We start from the raw sequence: 22500 nt of genomic DNA, 5'->3' as shown, positions 1-22500 counted from the left end.
CATGGTTGCCTGGCAGGGTCAGAGGTCAGAGGTAACAAGGGGCCTGCAGGGTCAGAGGTCACTGGTGCCGGCAGGGTCTGGGGTCCTAGGTCAGAGGTCACCAGTGCCTGACAGGGTCAGGGGTCATAGGTCACCGGTAACTGACAAGGTCAGGGGTCAGAGGTCATCAGCGCCTGGCAGGGTCGTACGTCATCGGTGCCTGGCAGGGTCATAGGTCAGATGTCACAAGTGCCCAGCAGGGTCACAGGTCACGGGTCATAGGTCACAGGCGCCAGGCAGAGTCAGGGGTCTTAGGTCAGAGGTCATCAGTGCCTGGCAGGGTCGTAGGTCGCCGGTGCCTGGCAGGGTCATAGGTCAGGTGTCAGAGGTCACAAGTGCCCAGCAGGGTCACAGGTTATGGGTCATAGGTCACAGCTGCCAGGCGTGTCAGAGGTAAGAAGTCTCCGGTACCTGGCAGGGTCATAGGTCAGGTGTCAGAGGTCACAAAGTGCCCAGCAGGGTCACAGGTCAGGGGGTCATAGGTCACAGGTGCCAGGTGGGTTAGAGGTCAGAGGTCACCGGTGCCTTGCAGGGTCATAGGTCAGGGGTCATAGGTGCCAGGCGGGGTTAGAGGTCAGAGGTCACCAGTGCCTTGCAGGGTCCTAGGTCAGGGGTCAGAGGTCACAGGTCATCGTTGCCCCCCCTCCCCCTGCAGGGACAAGGCCGGAGGGTACGCCCTGCAGGCCCAGGGCGGGATGCTGGTGCAGGCCGTGCAGGGCGACGCGCTCAACGTCATCGGCTTCCCGCTCAACCGCTTCTGCCGGGCGCTGGCCTCCGACCCCGACCCCGACGATGACCCCGACGATGACCCCGACCCCCCGCGAGGATCCGGGGTGGCGGTGGAGGGCGCCCAGGTACGTCTTCTCTCCACGGGGCCTCCATTCTGCGGCCTCCACTGTCTGGGCCTCCATTCTGCGGCCTCCACTGTCTGGGCCTCCATTCTGCGGCCTCCATTCCCTGGGCCTCCACTTTCTAGCCTCCACTCTCTGGCCTCCATTGTCTGGTCTCCACCCCTGGGCCTCCACCCTCTGGGCCTCCATTCTGTGTTCTTGATTCTCTGGGCCTCCACTTTCTGGCCTCCATTCCCTGGGCCTCCATTGTCTGGTCTCCACCCGTGGGCCTCCACTTTGTAGCCTCCAAGTTTCTGGGCCTCCACTGTCTGTAACCCTGGGCCTCCATTCTGCGGCCTCCATTCCCTGGGCCTCTACTTTCTAGCCTCCACTCTCTGGCCTCCATTGTCTGGTCTCCACCCCTGGGCCTCCATTCTGTGTTCTTGATTCTCTGGGCCTCCACTTTCTGGCCTCCACTTTCTGGCCTCTATTCTTTGGTCTCCATTCCTTGGGCCTCCACTTTGTAGCCTCCAACTTTCTGGACCTCCACTGTCTAACCCTGGGCCTCCATTCCCTGGGCCTCAATTCTGCGGCCTCCATTCCGTGGGCCTTCATTCTGCAGCCTCCATTCTCTGGGCCTCTACTTTCTAGCCTCCACTGTCTGGGCCTCCATTGTCTGGTCTCCACCCCTGGGCCTCCACCCTTTCGGCCTCCATTCTGTGTTCTTGATTCTCTGGGCCTCCACTTTCTGGCCTCCATTTCCTGGGCCTCCATTGTCTGGTCTCCATTCCCTGGGCCTCCACTTTGTAGCCTCCAACTTTCTGGACCTCCACTGTCTGTAACCCTGGGCCTCCATTCCCTGGGCCTCCACTTTCTAGCCTCCACTCTCTGGCCTCTATTCTTTGGTCTCCATTCCTTGGGCCTCCACTTTGTAGCCTCCAACTTTCTGGACCTCCACTGTCTGTAACCCTGGGCCTTCATTCCCTGGGCCTCCATTCCGCGGCCTCCATTCCCTGGGCCTCCACTTTCTAGCCTCCACTCTCTGGCCTCCATTGTGTGGTCTCCACCCCTGGGCCTCCACCCTCTGGGCCTCCATTCTGTGTTCTTGATTCTCTGGGCCTCCACTTTCTGGCCTCCACTTTCTGGCCTCCACTTTCTGGCCTCTATTCTTTGGTCTCCATTCCTTGGGCCTCCACTTTGTAGCCTCCAACGTTCTGGACCTCCACTGTCTGTAACCCTGGGCCTCCATTCCCTGGGCCTCCATTCTGCGGCCTCCATTCCCTGGGCCTCCATTCTGCAGCCTCCAATTTCGGGGCCTCCATTGTCTGGTCTCCACCCCTGGGCCTCCACCCTCTGGGCCTCCATTCTGTGTTCTTGATTCTCTGGGCCTCCACTTTCTGGCCTCCACTTTCTGGCCTCCACTTTCTGTCCTCTATTCTTTGGTCTCCATTCCTTGGGCCTCCACTTTGTAGCCTCCCTACTTTCTGGGCCTCCACTGTCTGTCACCCTGGGCCTCCGTTCCCTGGGCCTCCTTTTCCCAAGTTCCACATCTTCCAGCCTCCATGTCCGAACCTTCATTTTCCCAGCCTCCGTTTTCCCATCTCCGTTCTCTCTCGGCCTCCATGTTTCCACCTCCATTTCCGCAGCTTCTTTCTTTTCCAGCCTCCATTCCCCGGCCTCCACTTTCAAACCTCCTTTCCCCCCCCCCCCCCCCCCCATCCTCCATGTTGGAGCCTCTATTCTCGGACTCCATTCTCTGGGCCTTCGTTTTCCAGCCTCCACATTGTCAACCTCCATTTCCAGGCCTCCACTTTCGGGCCTCCACTTTCCAGCCCCCAGGCACGGGCCAGGCCACGCCCACACAGAAGGGGGCCAGGCCACGCCCTCCAAGGGCTCCTCGCAGACCCTAGGCCACGCCCCCAGCGCCAGGCCACGCCCCCAGCTGCCCCACGCCCCCACAGACCCGCTCAGAGCCCAGGCCACGCCCCCAACGGCTCTGCGCAGACAGTAGGCCACGCCCTCAAGGCCAGGCCACGCCCCCAACGGCTCTGTGCAGACAGTAGGCCACGCCCCCAAGGCCAGGCCACGCCCCCAGCTGCCCCACGCCCCCACAGACCCGCTCAGAGCCCAGGCCACGCCCCCAACGGCTCTGCGCAGACAGTAGGCCACGCCCCCAAGGCCAGGCCACGCCCCCAACGGCTCTGCGCAGGACCTAGGCCACGCCCCCAGCGCCAGGCCACGCCCCCAGCTGCCCCACGCCCCCACAGCCCCGCTCAGAGGCCAGGCCACGCCCCCAGCGCCAGGCCACGCCCCCAGCTGCCCCACGCCCCCACAGACCCGCTCAGAGCCCAGGCCACGCCCCCAACGGCTCTGCGCAGACCCTAGGCCACGCCCCCAGCGCCAGGCCACGCCCCCAGCTGCCCCACGCCCCCACAGACCCGCTCAGAGGCCAGGCCACGCCCCCAACGGCCGTGTGCAGACCCTAGGCCACGCCCCCAGCGCCAGGCCACGCCCCCATCTGCCCCACGCCCCCACAGACCCGCTCAGAGCCCAGGCCACGCCCCCAACGGCTCTGCGCAGACCCTAGGCCACGCCCCCAAGGCCAAGCCACGCCCCCAGCTGCCCCACGCCCCCACAGCACCACTCAGAGGCCAGGCCACGCCCCCTGAGGGTAGTAGACCAGGCTAGGCCACGCCCCCAGCGCCAGGCCACGCCCCCAGCTGCCCCACGCCCCCACAGCGCCTCTCAGAGGCCAGGCCACGCCCCCAACGCCAGGCCACGCCCCCAACGGCTCTGCGCCAGCCCCAGGCCACGCCCCCAGCGCCAGGCCACACCCCCAGCAGCCCCACGCCCCCAGAGACCCGCTCAGAGGCCAGGCCACGCCCCCAACGGCCCTGTACAGACCCTAGGCCACGCCCCCAGCGCCAGGCCACGCCCCCAGCTGCCCCACGCCCCCACAGACCCGCTCAGAGCCCAGGCCACGCCCCCAACGCCAGGCCACGCCCCCACAGCACCGCTAAGAGGTCAGGCCACGCCCCCAGCGCCAGGCCACGCCCCCAGAGCACCGCTCAGAGCCCAGGCCACGCCCCCAGCGCCAGGCCACGCCCCCACAGCCCCGCTCAGAGCCCAGGCCACGCCCCCAGCGCCAGGCCACGCCCCACAGCCCCGCTCAGAGCCCAGGCCACGCCCCCAGCGCCAGGCCACGCCCCCACAGACCCGCTCAGAGGCCAGGCCACGCCCCCAGCGCCAGGCCACGCCCCACAGCCCCGCTCAGAGCCCAGGCCACGCCCCCAGCGCCAGGCCACGCCCCCACAGACCCGCCCAGAGGCCAGGCCACGCCCCCAGCGCCAGGCCACGCCCCCAACGGCTCTGCGCAGACAGTAGGCCACGCCCCCAGCGCCAGGCCACGCCCCCAGAGCTCCACTCAGAGGCCAGGCCACGCCCCCAGCGCCAGGCCACGCCCCCAGAGCTCCACTCAGAGGCCAGGCCACGCCCCCAGCGCCAGGCCACGCCCCCAGCGCCAGGCCACGCCCCCACAGACCCGCTCAGAGCCCAGGCCACGCCCCCAGCGCCAGGCCACGCCCCCACAGCCCCGCTCAGAGTCCAGGCCACGCCCCCAGCCAGGCCACGCCCCCACAGACCCGCTCAGAGCCCAGGCCACGCCCCCTGAGGATACTAGACCAGGCTAGACCACGCCCCCAGCGCCAGGCCACGCCCCCAGCTGCCCCACGCCCCCACAGACCCGCTCAGAGCCCAGGCCACGCCCCCAGCGCCAGGCCACGCCCCCACAGCACCAGTCAGAGGCCAGGCCACGCCCCCAACGGCTCTGCGCAGACAGTAGGCCACGCCCCCAGCGCCAGGCCACGCCCCCAGAGCTCCACTCAGAGGCCAGGCCACGCCCCCAGCGCCAGGCCACGCCCCCAGAGCTCCACTCAGAGGCCAGGCCACGCCCCCAGCGCCAGGCCACGCCCCCAGCGCCAGGCCACGCCCCCAGCGCCAGGCCACGCCCCCAGAGCACCGCTCAGAGCCCAGGCCACGCCCCCAGCACCAGGCCACGCCCCCAGAGCTCCACTCAGAGCCCAGGCCACGCCCCCAGCGCCAGGCCACGCCCCCACAGACCCGCTCAGAGCCCAGGCCACGCCCCCTGAGTTTACTAGACCCTGGCTAGGCCACGCCCCCAGCCCAGGCCACGCCCCCTCAGCGCGGCCACGCCCTCCTCCCCGCGCCTCCTTCTTCCTCCTAGGCCGCGGAGGACCCGGATGACGGCGCCCGGCGTGGCGGCGGCGGCCTTTGACCCCTCGGGCTTCGCGCGCGCGCGCGTCACGTGGGAGGTGCGAGCCCCGCCAGGCCACGCCCCCGCGCGCCGTGACTGGCTGTGTGGAAGCCACGCCCCTCCCCGCGCGCCTCCCCCGCCCTGTGCATCCGGGCCTCTGTGCATCCGGGTCTCTCTGTCGCAGGCCCCGCGCTGCTGCTGCTGGTGGAGGCCGGGGAGGAATAAACGCCGGGGCCTCCAATCCTGAGCCTCCACGTTTGAGCCTCCATTCTTGGGCCTCTAGTTCTGGGTCTCCATTTTTGAGCCTCTATTCCTGGGCCTTCCATTCCTGGGCCTCCGTTCTTGGGCCTCTAATCCTGGGCCTCCAATCCCTGGGCCTCCAGTCATAGGCCTCCATTTTTCAGCCTCTATTCTTGGGCCTTCAATTCTGGGTCTCCATTCTGGGGGCCTCCAATCCTGGACCTCTAATCCTGAGCCTCCATTCTTGGGACTCCAATCCTGGATCTCCAATCCCTGGGCCTCCACCCACCCCCTAAGGCTTCAATCCTGCATGTAGGCCTCGGCCCCTAGGGCCTCCACCCTGAACTAGGCCTCTAGCCCTCAGCCTCCATTCCTGGACCTCTAATCCTAGGCCTCCGTTCTTGGGCCTCCACTTTGCCCTGGGCCTCTATTCTTGGACCTCCAATCCTGGGCCTCTATTCTTGGACCTCCAATCCTGGGCCTCCATTTTTGAACCTCTATTCTTGGGCCTCCAACCCTGGGCCTCGAACCCTGGGCCTCCACCTCCTCAAGGTGTGGGGCTGTGGGGGGGTGAGGTCAGCCGAGGTCAAGGGTTAAAGGGGAGGGGAGGGGAGCAGGTCCCCATGTCCACTCACCCCTAAGAAAAACCCATTCTGGGGGGGGGGGGAGTGTGGGGAGACGCTCAGCCAATGAGCGAACGGGAAAGGCCGAGGGGCGGGCGGGACAGCCAATGGGCACGGCGGGAGAGGGGAAAGGGGCGGGACCTGCCAGGGGGCGTGGCCTGGAGACGCTCAGCCAAGGAGCGTGGAGGAACCCGTGTGGGCGCGGCCTAAGGGACACTGGAGCCTGCAGGCGCGGTGGGCGTGGCCTGGAGTCCTCTCTCAGCCAATGAGCGCGCGGGAACCCGTGTGGGCGTGGCCTAAGGACGCCCTGGAGCCTGCAGGCGCGGTGGGCGTGGCCTGGAGTCCACGCTCAGCCAATGAGCGCGCGGGAACCCGAATGGGCGTGGCCTAAGGGCGCCCTGGAGCCTGCAGGCGCGGTGGGCGTGGCCTGGAGTCCTCGCTCAGCCAATGAGCGCGCGGGAACCCGTGTGGGCGTGGCCTAAGGGATACGCTGGAGCCTGCAGGCGCGGTGGGCGTGGCCTGGAGTCCTCCCTCAGCCAATGAGCGCGCGGGAACCCGTGTGGGCGTGGCCTAAGGGACACATTGGAGCCTGCAGGGGCGGTGGGCGTGGCCTGGAGTCCACGCTCAGCCAATGAACGTGGAGGAAACCGGATGGGCGTGGCCTAAGGACACACTGGAGCCTGCAGGCGCGGTGGGCGTGGCCTGGAGTCCACGCTCAGCCAATGAGCGCGCGGGAACTCGTGTGGGCGTGGCCTAAGGACGCGCTGGAGCCTGCAGGCGCGGTGGGCGTGGCCTGGAGTCCTCGCTCAGCCAATGAACGTGGAGGAAACCGGATGGGCGTGGCCTAAGGGATACGCTGGAGCCTGCAGGCGCGGTGGGCGTGGCCTGGAGTCCTCGCTCAGCCAATGAGCGCGCGGGAACCCGGGTGGGCGTGGCCTAAGGACACACTGGAGCCTGCAGGCGCGGTGGGCGTGGCCTGGAGTCCACGCTCAGCCAATGAGCGCGCGGGAACCCGTGTGGGCGTGGCCTAAGGACGCCCTGGAGCCTGCAGGCGCGGTGGGCGTGGCCTGGAGTCCACGCTCAGCCAATGAGCGCGCGGGGACCCGGATGGACGGACGGGGGGGCGGGCCTTGGCGCCCCCTGGCGCATGCGCAGTAGGTTCCCGCGCCCTGGCGCCCCTCCCCGCCGCCGGAAGTGAGTCGCCCTGAGTGACAGCTGTGTTTATTGACCCTCCCGTCCACTTCCGGGGTCACGCGTCCCGCTCCTCCTCGCGCAGCGGGGTCACGGGGCACTCCTCCTCCTGGGCCAGCGTCGGGGTGACGTCGGGGTCAGGGGTCAGGGGTCGGGGTTCAGGCACGCGCGGGCAGAGCCTGGGGGCGGGGCACAGCGCGCTGGGGCGGGACTTCCGGTGGGGCGCATCCAAGGGGGCGGGACCAACCCCCCCCCTCCCCGTTGGCACGTACTTCCGGCGGAAGCGCAGCGCCGCCAGCGCGGCGCCCGCGGCTCCCAGCATGCCCAGCGCGGCCGGCAGCCACGGCGGCGCGGCGGGGGGCGACGCGGGGACGCACGCTGCGTGGGGACGCCGGGGGGGCGTGGTCAGCGCCCCGGGGCCGCTGGCCACGCCCCCCCCCCCGCGGCGCATGCGCGGGCCTCACCGACGCGCTGGGCGGGGCCCCAGGCGCCCCAGGCCTGCAGCGCTCTGCGCATGCCCAGCTGCAGGGAGAAGGCGCGCGGGGGGTTGCGGATGGTGTAGGAGTTCGCGTCCGTCTGGGCCACACGTAGGGGGGGGGGGTCGGGGGTCAGGGGTCAGGCCCGGTGTGTCCTGCGACCCCTTTGGGCCTCTCTGACCCCCTGACCCTTGACCTCCACCCCCCGCCCCCGCCCCCGGGCCCCCCGGGGCAGGAGGGGAAACTGAGGCAGGCGCTCACCTCCTCGGGCTCCGCGGCCTGCAAGACACGGGGGGGGGGCGGAGGTCACGGGGGTCAGGGGTCAGCTCCACCCCCCCCCCCCCCTAACCGTGACCCCTGACCCCCCGGGGGGTCGCCCGGGCGACCAGGAGCTATTATGGGATGGAGGCCGGGGCCAGGGGCTATTATGGGATGGAGGCCGGGGCCAGAGGCTATTATGGGATGGAGGCCGGGGCCAGGGGCTATTATGGGATGGAGGCCGGGGCCAGGGGCTATTATGGGATGGAGGCCGGGGCCAGGGGCTATTATGGGATGGAGGCCGGGGCCAGAGGCTATTATGGGATGGAGGCCGGGGCCAGAGGCTATTATGGGATGGAGGCCGGGGCCAGGGGCTATTATGGGATGGAGGCCGGGGCCAGGGCCTATTATGGGATGGAGGCCGGGGCCAGGGGCTATTATGGGATGGAGGCCGGGGCCAGGGGCTATTATGGGATGGAGGCCGGGGCCAGGGGCTATTATGGGATGGAGGCCGGGGCCAGGGCCTATTATGGGATGCATCCTACGCCAATGTCTATTATGGGATGTGTAATAATAAATCACTATATGGAGTATTATCGGATGGATCGGTGTCTATTATGGGATGTACAATCACTATGAACTATGATGGGATGTATTGGTGTCTATTATGGGATATATAATTACTGTATGGAACATTATGGGATGCAGACTATGCCAATGTCTATTATGGGATGTATCACAATAAATCCCTGTATGAACTATGATGGGATGTATCGGTGCATATTATGGGATGTATGTGTATATTATGGGCTGTCGGTGAACTACGATGGGATGTGTCTGTATATTATGGGATGTAGGTGAACTACGATGGGATGTATCTGTATATTATGGGATGTAGGTGAACTATGATGGGATGTATGTGTATATTATGGGCTGTAGGTGAACCATGATGGGATGTATCTATTATGGGATGTAGGTATACAACGATGGGATGTGTCTATTATGGGATGTAGGTGCACTATGATGGGATGTATTCGTGTATATTATGGGATGTAGATATACAACGATGGGATGTCAGTGTATATTATGGGATGTGTCATCACTGTCTGGAATATTATGGGATGCAGACTATGCCAATGTCTATTATGGGATGTATCACAATAAATCACTACATGAACTATGATGGGATGTATCGGTGTATATTATGGGATGTAGGCGCACTACGATGGGATGTATGTGTCTATTATGGGATGTAGGTGCACTACAATGGGATGTGTCTGTATATTATGGGATGTAGGTGAACCATGATGGGATGTATCTGTCTATTATGGGATGTATCGGTGCATATTATGGGATGCAGGTGAACTAGGATGGGATGCATCTATTATGGGATGGAGGTGCACTACGATGGGATGTGTCTATTATGGGATGTAGCTGTACTACGATGGGATGTGTGTATTATGGGATGTAGGCGCACTACGATGGGATGTATCTATTATGGGATGGAGGTGAACTACGATGGGATGTGTCTGTATATTATGGGATGGAGGTGCACTCCTATTATGGGATGTATCTGTGTACGATGGGATGTGTCCGTGTATATTATGGGATGGAGGTGCACTACATGGGATGTATGTGTATATTATGGGATGTATAATCAGTGATTGGAATATTATGGGATGCAGACTATGTCAATGTCTATTATGGGATGTATAATCACTAGGAACTATGATGGGATGTATCTGTCTATTATGGGATGGAGGTGCACTACGATGGGATGTATCTGTCTATTATGGGATGTATCTGTCTATGATGGGATGTGTCCGTGTATATTATGGGATGTAGCTGTACTACGATGGGATGTGTGTATTATGGGATGTAGGCGCACTACGATGGGATGTATCTATTATGGGATGGAGGTGAACTACGCTGGGATGTGTCTGTCTATTATGGGATGTAGATATACAACGATGGGATGTGTCTATTATGGGATGGAGGTGCACTATGATGGGATGTGTCTGTGTATATTATGGGATGCAGACTATGTCAATGTGTATTATGGGATGTATCTGTGTACGATGGGATGTGTCCGTGTCTATTATGGGATGGAGGTGCACTACGATGGGATGTATCTATTATGGGATGTATCTGTCTATGATGGGATGTGTCCGTGCATATTATGGGATGTAGATGTACTACGCTGGGATGTATCTATTATGGGATGGAGGTGCACTACGCTGGGATGTATCCGGGTCTATTATGGGATGTGGAAAGGGCGGTGGGCGGGGTCCCCCCCGGGGGGTTTCCTTCCCCCGCCCATCCCCCCTCCACGCCGTGACGTCACCCGTGACGTCACCACCCCTCGTTACCTCCAGATCCTCGGACGCGTCCGCGGGCTCCTGGGAGGAGAGGAAGCGCGGTGAGACCCGGATGGACCCGCCCCGGCCCCGCCCACCGCGCCCAGGCCCCGCCCAGCCCGCCCAGGCCACGCCCAGCCCGCCCAGGCCACGCCCAGCCCGCCCAGCCCGCCCAGGCCACGCCCAGCCCGCCCCAGGCCACGCCCAGCCCGCCCAGGCCCCGCCCAGCCCGCCACAGGCCCCGCCCAGGCCACGCCCAGCGCGCCCAGGCCACGCCCAGCCCGCCACAGGCCCCGCCCAGGCCACGCCCAGCGCGCCCAGGCCACGCCCAGCCCGCCCAGGCCCCGCCCAGCCCGCCCAGCCCGCCCAGGCCCCGCCCAGCCCGCCCTGGCCACGCCCAGCGCGCCCAGGCCCCGCCCACAGCGCCCGCCACAGGCCCAAGCGCGTGCGAGGCCACGCCCACCGCCCACAGGCGCGAGGCCACGCCCACCGCCCCCGGGCGCAGCGCAGAGAAACGCTGAGTCACGGTGGGCGGGGCTGGCGGGGAGGGCGTGGCTACGCTGCGGGTGTGGCCTGGGGCGTCCGTAAGCGAGGGGGCGTGGCTTAGCGAGGGCAGGCACGTGGTGGGCGTGGCTTAGCAAGGCAGGCACGTGGTGGGCGTGGCCTAGGAGGCGTGGGAGGGTGCTGGGAGGGTGGAGCGCACGGTGGGCGTGGCTTAGCGGGGGTAGGCACGGGATGGGCGTGGCTTAGCGGGTCGGACACGTGGTGGGCGTGGCCTAGGAGGTGTGGGCGTGTGCTGGGAGGGTGGAGCGTACAGTGGGCGTGGCTTAGCGGGGGCAGGCACGGTGTGGGTGTGGCTTAGCGGGTCGGACACGTGGTGGGCGTGGCCTAGGAGGCGTGGGAGGGTGCTGGGAGGGTGGAGTTCGTGGGGGGCGTGGCTTAGCAAGGCAGGCGCGAGGTGGGCGTGGCCGAGGAGGCGAGGGCGTGTGCTGGGATGGTTTAGGATGTGGTGGGCGTGGCTTAGATGGGTGAGCTCATGGTGGGCGTGGCTTAGTAGATGGAAGAGCGCACTGTGGGTGTGGCCTAGTGGATGGGTGAGCTCAAGGTGGGCGTGGCTTAGTGGATGGGTGAGAGCGTTGTGGGCGTGGCTTAGTGGACGGATGAACACGTTGTGGGCGTGGCTTACTGGATGGACGAGCGCGTTGTGGGCGTGGCCTAGTGGATAGACGAGCGCCTTGTGGGCGTGGCTTAGTGGACGGATGAGTGCGTTGTGGGCGTGGCTTAGTGGAAGGATGAGCTCATAGTGGGCGTGGCTTAGTGGATGGATGAGCGCACTGTGGGCGTGGCTTAGTAGATGGGTGAGCGCATTGTGGGCGTGGCTTACTGGATGGACGGCGCATTGTGGGCGTGGCGTAGTGGATGGATGAGCGCGTTGTGGGCGTGGCCTAGTGGATGGATGAGCGCATTGTGGGCGTGGCTTAGTGGACGGACGAGCGGATTGTGGGCGTGGCCTAGTGGATGGACGAGCGCGTTGTGGGCGTGGCTTAGTGGACGGATGAGTGCGTTGTGGGCGTGGCTTAGTGGATGGATGAGCTCATAGTGGGCGTGGCTTAGTGGATGGACGAGCGCCTTGTGGGCGTGGCTTAGTAGATGGGTGAGCGCATTGTGGGCGTGGCTTACTGGATAGACGAGCGCCTTGTGGGCGTGGCCTAGTGGATGGACGAGCGCCTTGTGGGCGTGGCCTAGTGGATGGACGAGCGCATTGTGGGCGTGGCTTAGTGGACGGATGAGTGCGTTGTGGGCGTGGCCTAGTGGATGGACGAGCGCATTGTGGGCGTGGCTTATGGAGTGGATGAGCACATGGGCGTGGCTTAGTCTGAGATGCTGGTGGGCGTGGCTTACTCTGAGCCACTAGTGGGCGTGGCCTGGCTCACCCAGCGCGCGGTGGGCGTGGCTTGGACAGCGTGGGCGTGGTCAGGCGGGCCCAGGCGGCGGTGGGCGTGGCTCCTCCTTCCCCGGGGGGCGTGGCCACGCACCTTGCGCATGCGCAGACGGAACTTGAAGCGCCCGGGGAAGGCGCTGCGCGGGGTCCAGGCCAGCACGGCCTCCGTGACGTTGCAGGTCACGTTGACGTGGGGCGGGCTCAGCGTCTCTGCGTGCGTGGGGGCGGGACTTCCGGTCTGGGTGTCTGGGCGCCCCGGGCCCCGCCCCTTTCCCTCCCGGGGACCGGAAGCTCACCCTCGAGGAGGCGCGGGACGACGTGCAGGTCGGCGCAGGGCCGCGCATGCGCGTCGAGCGCCGGGGGCGGGGCTCCGGGGCCGGATGTGACGACGGTGGCCACGAAGCGCTCGGGCAGCGCCGCGACGTCCTCGAAGACGCAGCGCGTGTGACGCCCCAGCGCGTCCGTGACGTACGCGGGGCACGCGCCGCGCCGCGGGGACCTGCGGCGCCGGAAGTGAGGGCGGGCGGGGCGGAAGTGGGGGTGGGGAGTGGGGATGACCGGAAGTGGGGATGGAGGACAGGTCAGACCGGAAGTGGGGTGGGGAACGGGGATGACCGGAAGTGGGGATGGGGAATGGGTCAGACCGGAAGTGGGGATGGAGGACAGGTCAGACCGGAAGTGGGGATGGGGAAGGGGGATGACCGGAAGTGGAGTGTAGAGAATGGTTCAGACCGGAAGGGGAGAGCCAACATCGATGGAACCGGAAGTGGAGGGTGGGGATGGGTCAGACCGGAAGTGGGGTTGAAGATGGGCCCGACCGGAAGTGGACTGTAGAGACGGGTCAGACCGGAAGTGGGGTTGAGGATGGGCCAGACCGGAAGTGGAGGGTGGGGATGGGTCAGACCGGAAGTGGAGGGTGGGGATGGGTCAGACCGGAAGTGGAGGGTGGGAAATCCCAGAACCGGAAGTGGGGTTGAGGATGGGCCAGACCGGAAGTGGAGTGTAGGGAACGGGTCAGACCGGAAGTTGGGATGGGGAATGGGTGAGACCGGAAGTGGAGTGTAGGGAACGGGTCAGACCGGAAGTGGGGTTGAGGATGGGCCAGACCGGAAGTGGAGGGTGGGGATGGGTCAGACCGGAAGTGGGTGTGAAGATGGGCCCGACCGGAAGTGGAGTGTAGAGACGAGTCAGACCGGAAGTGGGGTTGAGGATGGGCCAGACCGGAAGTGGAGTGTAGGGAATAGGTCAGACCGGAAGTGGGGATGCGGATGGGCCAGACCGGAAGTGGACCGTAGGGACGGGTCAGACCGGAAGTGGGGTTGAGGATGGGCCAGACCGGAAGTGGGGATGGAGGACAGGTCAGACCGGAAGTGGGGATGGGGAATGGACCAGACCGGAAGTGGGGATGGGGAATGGGGATGACCGGAAGTTGGGGTGGAGAATGGACCAGACCGGAAGTGGGTGTGAAGATGGGCCCGACCGGAAGTGGAGTGTAGAGACGGGTCAGACCGGAAGTGGGGTTGAGGATGGGCCAGACCGGAAGTGGAGGGTGGGGATGGGCCAGACCGGAAGTGGAGTGTAGAGAATGGTTCAGACCGGAAGTGGAGAGCCAACATCGATGGAACCGGAAGTGGAGGGTGGGGATGGGTCAGACCGGAAGTGGGGTTGAGGATGGGCCAGACCGGAAGTGGAGTGTGGGGAATAGGTCAGACCGGAAGTGGGGATGGAGATGGGCCAGACCGGAAGTGGAGTGTAGGGAACGGGTCAGACCGGAAGTGGGGATGGAGATGGGTCAGACCGGAAGTGGGGATGGGGAATGGGTCAGACCGGAAGTGGGGATGGGGAATGGACCAGACCGGAAGTGGAGGGTGGGAAATCCCAGAACCGGAAGTGGGGTTGACGATGGGCAGACCGGAAGTGGGGATGGGGAAATGGTTCAGACCGGAAGTGGAAGGTTTCCATAGACCAGACCGGAAGTAGAGTGTAGGGACGGGTCAGACCGGAAGTGGGGATGGGGATGGGCCAGACCGGAAGTGGAGGGTAGGGAACGGGTCAGACCGGAAGTTGGGATGGGGAATGGGTGAGACCGGAAGTGGAGAGCCAACATCGATGGAACCGGAAGTGGAGGGTGGGGATGGGTCAGACCGGAAGTGGGGTTGAGGATGGGCCAGACCGGAAGTGGGGATGGGGAAATGGTTCAGACCGGAAGTGGAACGTTTCCATAGACCCGACCGGAAGTGGAGTGTGGGGCCGGGCCAGACCGGAAGTGCCCCCCACACCCTCACCGGAAGTGCCCCCGCTCCACCGGAAGTGGCCCCCACACCCCCACCGGAAGTGCCCCCCGCCCCCCCGGAAGCGCCCCGCCCCGCGGTACCCGTCGTCGCGCCAGCGCAGCAGGTACTGGGCGCCGCGCGGGGCGGCGCGGGCGGGGCTCCAGGCGCAGCTGAGGCGCGCGGCGTGGTGCAGCCAGCAGCGCAGGCCGCGCGCGGCGGCGGCGGCGGCGGCGGCGTCTGCGGGGGCGTGCGCGTGACCCCGCGTGACCCCCGTGACCCCGCGTGACCCCCCCCCCCCCCGGGGCGCGCCCGCTCACCTGGCGGCGGGAACAGCACGGAGGCGGAAGCGGCGGCGGCGGCGGAAGCGGAAGTGGCGGCGGCGGCGACGCGCAGCACCGAGAAGCGCGTGGCGGCGCAGCGCGACACGAAGCGGAAGGCGCAGCGGCGGCCGCTCTGCGCCTGCGCGGGGCGGGGGCGGGGCTCAGCGCGGGGCGGGGCCGCGCGCGGCCAATGGGAGCGGGACGGGGCCGGGGGCGGGGCCTAGCGGGAGAGAGAGGGGCGAGAGGGGGCGTGGCCTAGCGCGGGGACGGGCGCGGCCAATGGGAGCGAGAGGGAGGCGGGGGCGGGGCCTAGCGTGAGAGAGAGGGGCGAGAGGGGGTGTGGCCTAGCAGGGAGAGAGGGGCGAGAGGGGGCGTGGCCTACAGTGAGAGCCGGGGCGTGGCCTAGAAGGGAGCGAGAGGGGCGAGAGGGGGCGTGGCCTACGAGGGAGAGAGGGGCGAGAGGGGGCGTGGCCTAGAAGGGAGTGAGAGGAGCGAGAGGGGACGTGGCCACGCGGGAGAAACGGGGGCGTGGCCTAGAAGGGAGTGAGAGGGGCGAGATGGGGCGTGGCCTAGAGTGAGAGAGGGGCGAGAGGGGGCGTGGCCTACAGTGACAGCTGGGGCGTGGCCTAGAAGGGAGTGAGAGGGGCGAGAGGGGGCGTGGCCTAGAGTGAGAGAGGGGCGAGAGGGGGCGTGGCCTAGAAGGGAGTGAGAGGGGCGAGAGGGGACGTGGCCTAGAGTGAGAGAGAGGGGCGAGAGGGGGCGTGGCCTAGCAGGGAGAGCGGGCGAGAGGGGGCGTGGCCTAGCAGGGGGAGTGAGAGGCGCGAGAGGGGACGTAGCCTAGAGTGAGAGAGAGGGGCGAGAGGGGGCGTGGCCTAGAGTGAGAGAGAGGGGCGAGAGGGGGCGTGGCCACGCGGGAGAGAAAGGGCGTGGCTTACAAAGGAGTGAGAGGGGCGAGAGGGGGCGTGGCCTAGAGTGAGAGAGAGGGGCGGGAGGGGGCGTGGCCTAGAGTGAGAGAGAGGGGCGAGAGGGGGCGTGGCCACGCGGGAGAGAAAGGGCGTGGCTTACAAAGGAGTGAGAGGGGCGAGAGGGGGCGTGGCCAAGTGCGGGGACGGGGCGGGGCCTACTGAGACCGAATAGAAGCGTGTGGAGACTAGGGGGCGTGGCCTAGAAGGGAGCGAGACGGGCGAGAGGGGGCGTGGCGTATAAGGGAGTGAGAGGGGCGAAAGGGGGCGTGGCCTAGAAGGGAGTGAGACGGGCGAGAGGGGGCGTGGCCTAGAAGGGAGTGAGACGGGCGGGAGGGGGCGTGGCCTACTGTGAGAGAGAGGGGCGAGAGGGGGCGTGGCCACGCGGGAGAGAAAGGGCGTGGCCTAGAAGGGAGTGAGAGGGGCGAGAGGGGGCGTGGCCTAGCAGGGAGCACGGAACGAGAGGGGGCGTGGCCTACGAGGGACAGTGGGGCGAGAGGGGGCGTGGCCTGGCAGGGACAGTGGGGTGAGAGGGGGCGTGGCCTAGCAGGGAGAGTGGGGCTAGAGGGGGCGTGGCCTACAGTGGAGACGGGGCGTGGCCTAGAAGGGAGTGAGACGGGCGAGAGGGGGCGTGGCCTAGAAGGGAGTGAGAGGGGCGAGAGGGGGCGTGGCCTAGCAGGGAGAACGGACGAGAGGGGGCGTGGCCTAGCAGGGAGAACGGACGAGAGAGGGCGTGGCCTAGCAGGGAGAGTGGGGCGAGAGGGGGCGTGGCCTACAGTGGAGACGGGACGTGGCCTACAAGGGAGTGAGAGGCGCGAGAGGGGGCGTGGCCTAGCAGGGACAGTGGGGCGAGAGGGGGCGTGGCCTGGCAGGGAGCACGGGGCGAGAGGGGGCGTGGCCTGGCAGGGAGCACGGGGCGAGAGGGGGCGTGGCCTGGCAGGGAGCACGGGGCGAGAGGGGGCGTGGCCTTCGCTGGGGACGTTTGTGGGCGTGGCCTGGCCTCGGTGCGCTGCCGTTAGGGGCGTGGCCTGGCCTCTAGGACTTGTGGGCGGGGCCTGGCGGCTCCGCGAAGCCCTCGTGGGCGGGGCCCGGCGCTGTGGGCGTGGCCTGGCGCAGTGGGCGTGGCCTGGCGGATCTATGAAGCCCTTAGGGGCGTGGCCTGGGGCTGTGGGCGGGGCCTGGCGTGGCGTGCGTGGCGGCGCTCACCGGCTGCGCGAACCCGTCCCCGCGCAGGCAGCGCACGCGCGCCTCGGGCCCGTCCCACGTCAGCAGCCGCGCCGCGGGGTCCACGCGCAGGTTCCGGAACGCGGGGCCTGCGGGGAGGGGGGGGGGGACCGGAAGTCAGCGGCGGGCGGGCCCCAGCACCCACTTCCGGTGGGTCACGGCACCCACTTCCGGCGGGGGGACTCACCGCAGCACCCACTTCCGGTCAGAACAGTCATCCCAGCACCCACTTCCGGTTTCAGGACTCGGCCCGGCACCCACTTCCGGTGACAGGACTCATCCCAGCACCCACTTCCGGTGACAGGACTCATCCCAGCACCCACTTCCGGTGACAGGACTCGGCCCGGCACCCACTTCCGGTGTCGGGACTCATCCCAGCGCCCACTTCCGGTCTGAGGACTCATCCCAGCACCCACTTCCGGTCAGCCCACTCACTGCAGCACCCACTTCCGGTCTGAGGACTCCTCCCAGCACCCACTTCCGGTCAGCACACCCCCCCAGCGCCCACTTCCGGTCAGCACACCCCTCCCAGCACCCACTTCCGGTCACCACCCTCCTCCCAGCACCCACTTCCGGTCTCCACACCCCTCCCAGCACCCACTTCCGGTCTCCACACCCCTCCCAGCACCCACTTCCGGTCTCCACACCCCTCCCAGCGCCCACTTCCGGTCTCCACACCCCCCGCAGCACCCACTTCCGGTCACCACACCCCCCGCAGCGCCCACTTCCGGTCACCACACACCCCCCGCAGCGCCCACTTCCGGTCACCACACCCCCCGCAGCGCCCACTTCCGGTCACCACACCCCCCGCAGCGCCCACTTCCGGTCTCCACACCCCTCCCAGCGCCCACTTCCGGTCTGAGGACTCATCCCAGCGCCCACTTCCGGTCAGCACGCTCACCGCAGCGCCCACTTCCGGTCAGCACACCCCTCCCGGCGCCCACTTCCGGTCACCACCCTCCTCCCAGCGCCCACTTCCGGTCTCCACACCCCCCGCAGCGCCCACTTCCGGTCTCCACACCCCTCCCAGCGCCCACTTCCGGTCTCCACACCCCCCGCAGCGCCCACTTCCGGTCTCCACACCCCTCCCAGCGCCTACTTCCGGTCTCCACACCCCTCCCAGCACCCACTTCCGGTCACCACACACCCCCCCCCCCAGCACCCACTTCCGGTCAGCACACCCCCCGCAGCACCCACTTCCGGTCAGCACACCCCCCGCAGCGCCCACTTCCGGTCAGCACCCCCCTCCCGGCGCCCACTTCCGGCCCGCGCGCGCACCTGCGTCGCCCTGCGTCGGGGCCGGCGTCGGGGTCGGCGTCGGGGTCGCGCGCTCGGGCCGCAGCAGCAGCAGCAGCAGCAGCAGCGGCGGGAGGCGCGGGGCGGCCATGGCGCGCGTGCGCATGCGCGGGGTCTCGGGGTCCCCCCCTGCCGTCCTCTCCGCACTGCGCAGGCGCCCTGAGCCCCAGCCGCCCCCGGGGCCGCCTTTTAGGAGCAGCTGCGGGCCCCGCCCCGGACGCCTGCGGCGGGCGCACAGGAAGCCGCGCCTGGCTCGGGGCGGGGCGACTTCCGGTGCCTGAGCCCCGAGGGGCGGGGGGGAGGGAGGGAGGGGGCCCGCCCCGCCCCCCCACCAATCACAGGGCGGCTCCCTGGCACCGTCCCGCCCCCCTGTCAATCACAGCGCAGCTCCTGGCACAGGCCTGAACCCCCCCACCAATCACAGGGCGGCTCCCTGGCACAGTCCCGCCCTCCTGTCAATCACAGCCCCCCCACCAATCACAGGGCGGCTTCTGGGACACAGTCCCGCCCCCCTGTCAATCACAGCCCCCCCACCAATCACAGGGCGGCTTCTGGGACACAGTCCCGCCCCCCTGTCAATCACAGCGCAGGCCCTGACACAGGCCTGAACCCCCCCACCAATCACAGGGCAGCTCCCTGGCACAGTCCCGCCCCCCTGTCAATCACAGCCCCCCCCACCAATCACAGGGCGGCTCCCTGGCACCGTCCCGCCCCCCTGTCAATCACAGCCCTCCCACCAATCACAGGGCGGCTTCTGGGACACAGTCCCGCCCCCCTGTCAATCACAGCCCCCCCCCACCAATCACAGGGCGGCTTCTGGGACACAGTCCCGCCCTCCTGTCAATCACAGCCCCCCCACCAATCACAGGACGGCTCCCTGGCACAGTCCCGCCCCCCTGTCAATCACAGCCCCCCCACCAATCACAGGGCGGCTCCCTGGCACCGTCCCGCCCCCCTGTCAATCACAGCCCCCCCCACCAATCACAGGGCAGCTCCCTGGGACACAGTCCCGCCCCCCTGTCAATCACAGCCCCCCTCCACCAATCACAGGGCGGCTTCTGGGACACAGTCCCGCCCTCCTGTCAATCACAGCCCCCCCACCAATCACAGGACGGCTCCCTGGCACAGTCCCGCCCCCCTGTCAATCACAGCCCCCCCACCAATCACAGGGCGGCTCCCTGGCACCGTCCCGCCCCCCTGTCAATCACAGCTCAGGCCCACCCCCCCTCCCCCCCAGAATGTGCTAGGGCTGGGTTCCAGAACCTTCTGGAAAACTCCACAAGGGTTCTGGAAGGTTCCTGAACATTCTAGCGGTCCATGCCACGACCCAGTGCAGGACTGTCCCAGGAGAGGAGACGCCAGGCGAGGGCAGAACTCTCCAGAACGTTCTAGAATGTTCCAGGATACCCCACAGTGCTGTAGGGCACTCCTGAACATTCCAGAAGACTCCAGAACACTGTAGAATATTCCAGAAGACTCCAGAATGCTGTACTGTACTCCACAACGCCCTACAGCATACCATAGGGTGCTTCAGAACATTCTAGAACACTCCAGAAAACTATAGAACACGCCAGAACACTGTAGAATATTCCAGAAGACTCCAGAATGCTGTGCTGTACTCCACAACGCCCTACAGCATACCATAGGGTGCTTCAGAACATTCTAGAACACTCCAGAAAACTATAGAACACGCCAGAACACTATAGAATATTCCAGAACACTCCAGAGTGCTGTACTGTACTCCACAACGCCCTACAGAATACTATAGGGTGCTTCAGAACATTCTAGAACACTCCAGAATTCTATAGAACGTTCCAGAACACTGCACCATTCTCCAGAATAGTATAGAACACTCCAGAACAGGCCAGACTACTCCAGAATAGTATACTGTAGAGCGGAACACACCACAGCAGACTATGGTATACCCCAGAACATTCCAGAACATTCCAGAACACGCTAGAACACTCCAGGATATTCCCCATTATGTCTCTGTCTGTCTGTCTGTCTGTGTCTGTCTGTGTCTGTCTGTCTGTGTCTGTCTGTCTGTGTCTGTCTGTGTCTGTCTGTCTGTGTCTGTCTGTCTGTCTGTCTGTGTCTGTCTGTCTGTCTGTGTCTGTCTGTCTGTGTCTGTCTGTGTCTGTCTGTCTGTGTCTGTCTGTGTCTGTCTGTCTGTGTCTGTCTGTGTCTGTCTGTCTGTCTGTCTGTCTGTCTGTGTCTGTCTGTGTCTGTCTGTGTCTGTCTGTCTCTCTGTCTGTCTGTCTATCTGTGTCTGTCTGTCTGTCTGTCTGTTTGTCTGTCTGTGTCTGTCTGTCTGTCTGTCTGTCTGTGTCTGTCTATCTCTCTGTCTGTCCTTCTGTCTGTCTGTCCATCTGTCTGTCCCTCTGTCAGTCTGTCTGTCTGTCTGTCTGTCTGTCTGTGTCTGTCCATCTGTCTGTCCGTCTGTCTGTGTCTGTCTGTCTGTCTGTCTGTCTTTCTGTCCGTCTGTCTGTCTGTGTCTGTCTGTCTGTGTCTGTCTGTCTCTGTCTGTCTGTCTGTCTGTCTGTCTGTCTGTCTGTGTCTGTCTGTCTGTCTGTCTGTCTGTCTGTGTCTGTCTATGTCTGTCTGTCTGTCTGTGTCTGTCTGTCTGTCTGTCTCTCTGTCTGTCTGTCTGTGTCTGTCTGTCTGTCTGTGTCTGTCTGTCTGTGTCTGTCTGTCTGTCTCTCTGTCTGTCTGTCTGTGTCTGTCTGTCTGTCTGTCTGTCTGTCTGTCTCTCTGTCCGTCTGTCTGTCCCTCTGTCTGTCTGTCCCTCTGTCTGTCTGTCCATCTGTCTGTCTCTCTGTCAGTCTGTCTGTCTGTCTGTCTGTCTGTCTGTCTGTCTGTGTCTGTCTGTCTGTCTGTCTGTGTCTGTCTGTCTCTCTGTCTGTCTGTCTGTCTGTGTCTGTCTGTCTCTCTGTCTGTCTGTCTGTCTGTGTCTGTCTGTGTCTGTCTCTATGTCTGTCTGTCTGTGTCTGTCTGTCTGTCCCTCTGTCTGTCTGTCTGTCCCTCTGTCTGTCCTTCTGTCTGTCTCTCTGTCTGTCTGTCCGTCTGTCAGTCTGTCTGTCTGTCCCTCTGTCCCTCTGTCTCTCTGTCTCCGTCCGTCCGTCCGTCCGTCCGTCCCCTCCCCCCAGGCCTCTCTGGCCGCAGCTGGGCAGGAAGTGGCTCTGGGCGGGGTCGGCCGGGGTCGGGCCTGCGGCCTCGGCTTCCTGCCGGGCGCCACGGCAACGCTTCCTGCCCGAGGGTGGACGGGGGGGGGGGACGAGAACGAGTCAGAGCGAGCGAGCGAGCGAGGCCCAGCACCCCCCAACCCCGGCCCAGACAGAGACCAAGGCCCCAGCACCTGCCTGGAGCTGGGTGCTGGGTGCTCGGTGCTCCATGCACACTGCTGGGTGCTCAGTGCTGGGAGCTCAGTGCTCTATGCACACTGCTGGGTGCTCAGTGCTCCATGCACACTGCTGGGTGCTCAGTGCTGGGTGCTCACTGCTCCATGCACACTGCTGGGTGCTCAGTGCTGGGTGCTCACTGCTCCATGCACACTGCTGGGTGCTCAGTGCTGGGAGCTCAGTGCTCTATGCACACTGCTGGGTGCTCAGTGCTGGGTGCTCAGTGCTCTATGCACACTGCTGGGTGCTCAGTGTTCACTGCAGGGTGCTGGGTGCTCAGTGCTGGGTGGTCAGTGTTCAGCGCTCAGTGTTCACTGCTGGGTGCTGGGTGCTCAGTGCACACTGCTGGGTGCTCACTGCTCAGTGCTGGGTGCTCAGTGCTCCATGCACACTGCTGGGTGCTCAGTGCTGGGTGCTCAGTGATCCATGCACACTGCTGGGTGCTCAGTGCTGGGAGCTCAGTGCTCTATGCACACTGCTGGGTCCTCAGTGCTGGGTGCTCAGTATCAGGGTGCTGGGTGCTCAGTGCTGGGTGCTCAGTATCAGGGTGCTGGGTGCTCAGTGCTGGGTGCTGGGTGCTCAGTGCTGGGTGCTCAGTATCAGGGTGCTGGGTGCTGGGTGCTCCTCTTGCTCGGCCTGGCCGGGCGCCAACACCACAGCCCAGATGACCTGGGGGAGGGGGGAGGACGGGGTCAGAGGGCGTGAACCCGGGAGCAGGGGGACGCTGTGTGTCTGTCTGTCCATCCGTCCGTCTCCGCTCGGTCTGTCTGCCTGTCTGTCCACCTGGCTGTCCATCTG

The 22500-nt window shown here is 65.4% G+C and overlaps 2 protein-coding genes across 5 annotated transcripts in view; one reads left to right on the top strand and one right to left on the bottom strand.

Moving 5' to 3' along the window:
- LOC122102766 (probable bifunctional dTTP/UTP pyrophosphatase/methyltransferase protein) overlaps window positions 1–5410 on the top strand; it is an 11652-nt gene extending 6242 nt beyond the window's left edge. For both annotated transcript variants that reach the window (XM_042673476.1, XM_042673475.1), the window contains exons 6-7: window positions 695–893; window positions 5113–5410. In XM_042673476.1, coding sequence (XP_042529410.1) covers window positions 695–893; window positions 5113–5163 — 250 coding nt within the window. In that variant the 3' untranslated portion in view covers window positions 5164–5410. The remainder of the gene's footprint in view (window positions 1–694; window positions 894–5112) is intronic.
- Window positions 5411–7183: 1773 nt separating this feature from the next.
- Window positions 7184–18454, bottom strand: LOC122102767. 3 transcript variants are annotated; one of them, XM_042673478.1, is made up of 7 exons: window positions 18287–18454; window positions 16991–17097; window positions 10300–10329; window positions 7934–7951; window positions 7661–7772; window positions 7469–7574; window positions 7184–7375 (listed from the first exon to the last, which is right to left on the bottom strand). In XM_042673478.1, the coding sequence occupies exons 1-7, from the start codon at window positions 18408–18410 to the stop codon at window positions 7255–7257; spliced, it is 618 nt and encodes a 205-aa protein (XP_042529412.1). In that variant the 5' UTR covers window positions 18411–18454; the 3' UTR covers window positions 7184–7254. The 3 variants fall into 3 exon arrangements, with proteins under 3 accessions (XP_042529412.1, XP_042529411.1, XP_042529414.1); XM_042673477.1 differs by lacking the exon at window positions 18287–18454 and adding an exon at window positions 17196–17450; XM_042673480.1 differs by lacking the exons at window positions 7469–7574; window positions 18287–18454 and adding an exon at window positions 17196–17450 and having other exon boundaries at window positions 7246–7375.
- Window positions 18455–22500: the final 4046 nt, after the last annotated feature.

The sequence above is a fragment of the Dipodomys spectabilis genome, unplaced genomic scaffold, assembly GCF_019054845.1.
Source record: "Dipodomys spectabilis isolate Male_0828 unplaced genomic scaffold, ASM1905484v1 ptg000868l, whole genome shotgun sequence".
NCBI classification, from domain to species: Eukaryota; Metazoa; Chordata; class Mammalia; order Rodentia; family Heteromyidae; genus Dipodomys; species Dipodomys spectabilis.
Note: the sequence above shows the minus strand (reverse complement) of the source record. Positions and strands in the feature narration are given on the sequence as shown.

Bases quoted from the DNA above. Each gene is read 5' to 3' on its own strand.
- LOC122102767 (XM_042673477.1), bottom strand. From the start codon at position 17,412: ATGAGTCCTCAGACCGGAAGTGGGCGCTGGGATGAGTCCCGACACCGG. The intron at 10,330-16,990 runs GTGAGCGCCGCC...CTCTCCTCCCAG, and splicing joins GGGACGGGTTCGCGCAGCCG to GAGCCCGCGGACGCGTCCGA. The intron at 7,575-7,660 runs GTGAGGCCCGCG...GTCCCCACGCAG, and splicing joins GGGCCCCGCCCAGCGCGTCG to CGTGCGTCCCCGCGTCGCCC.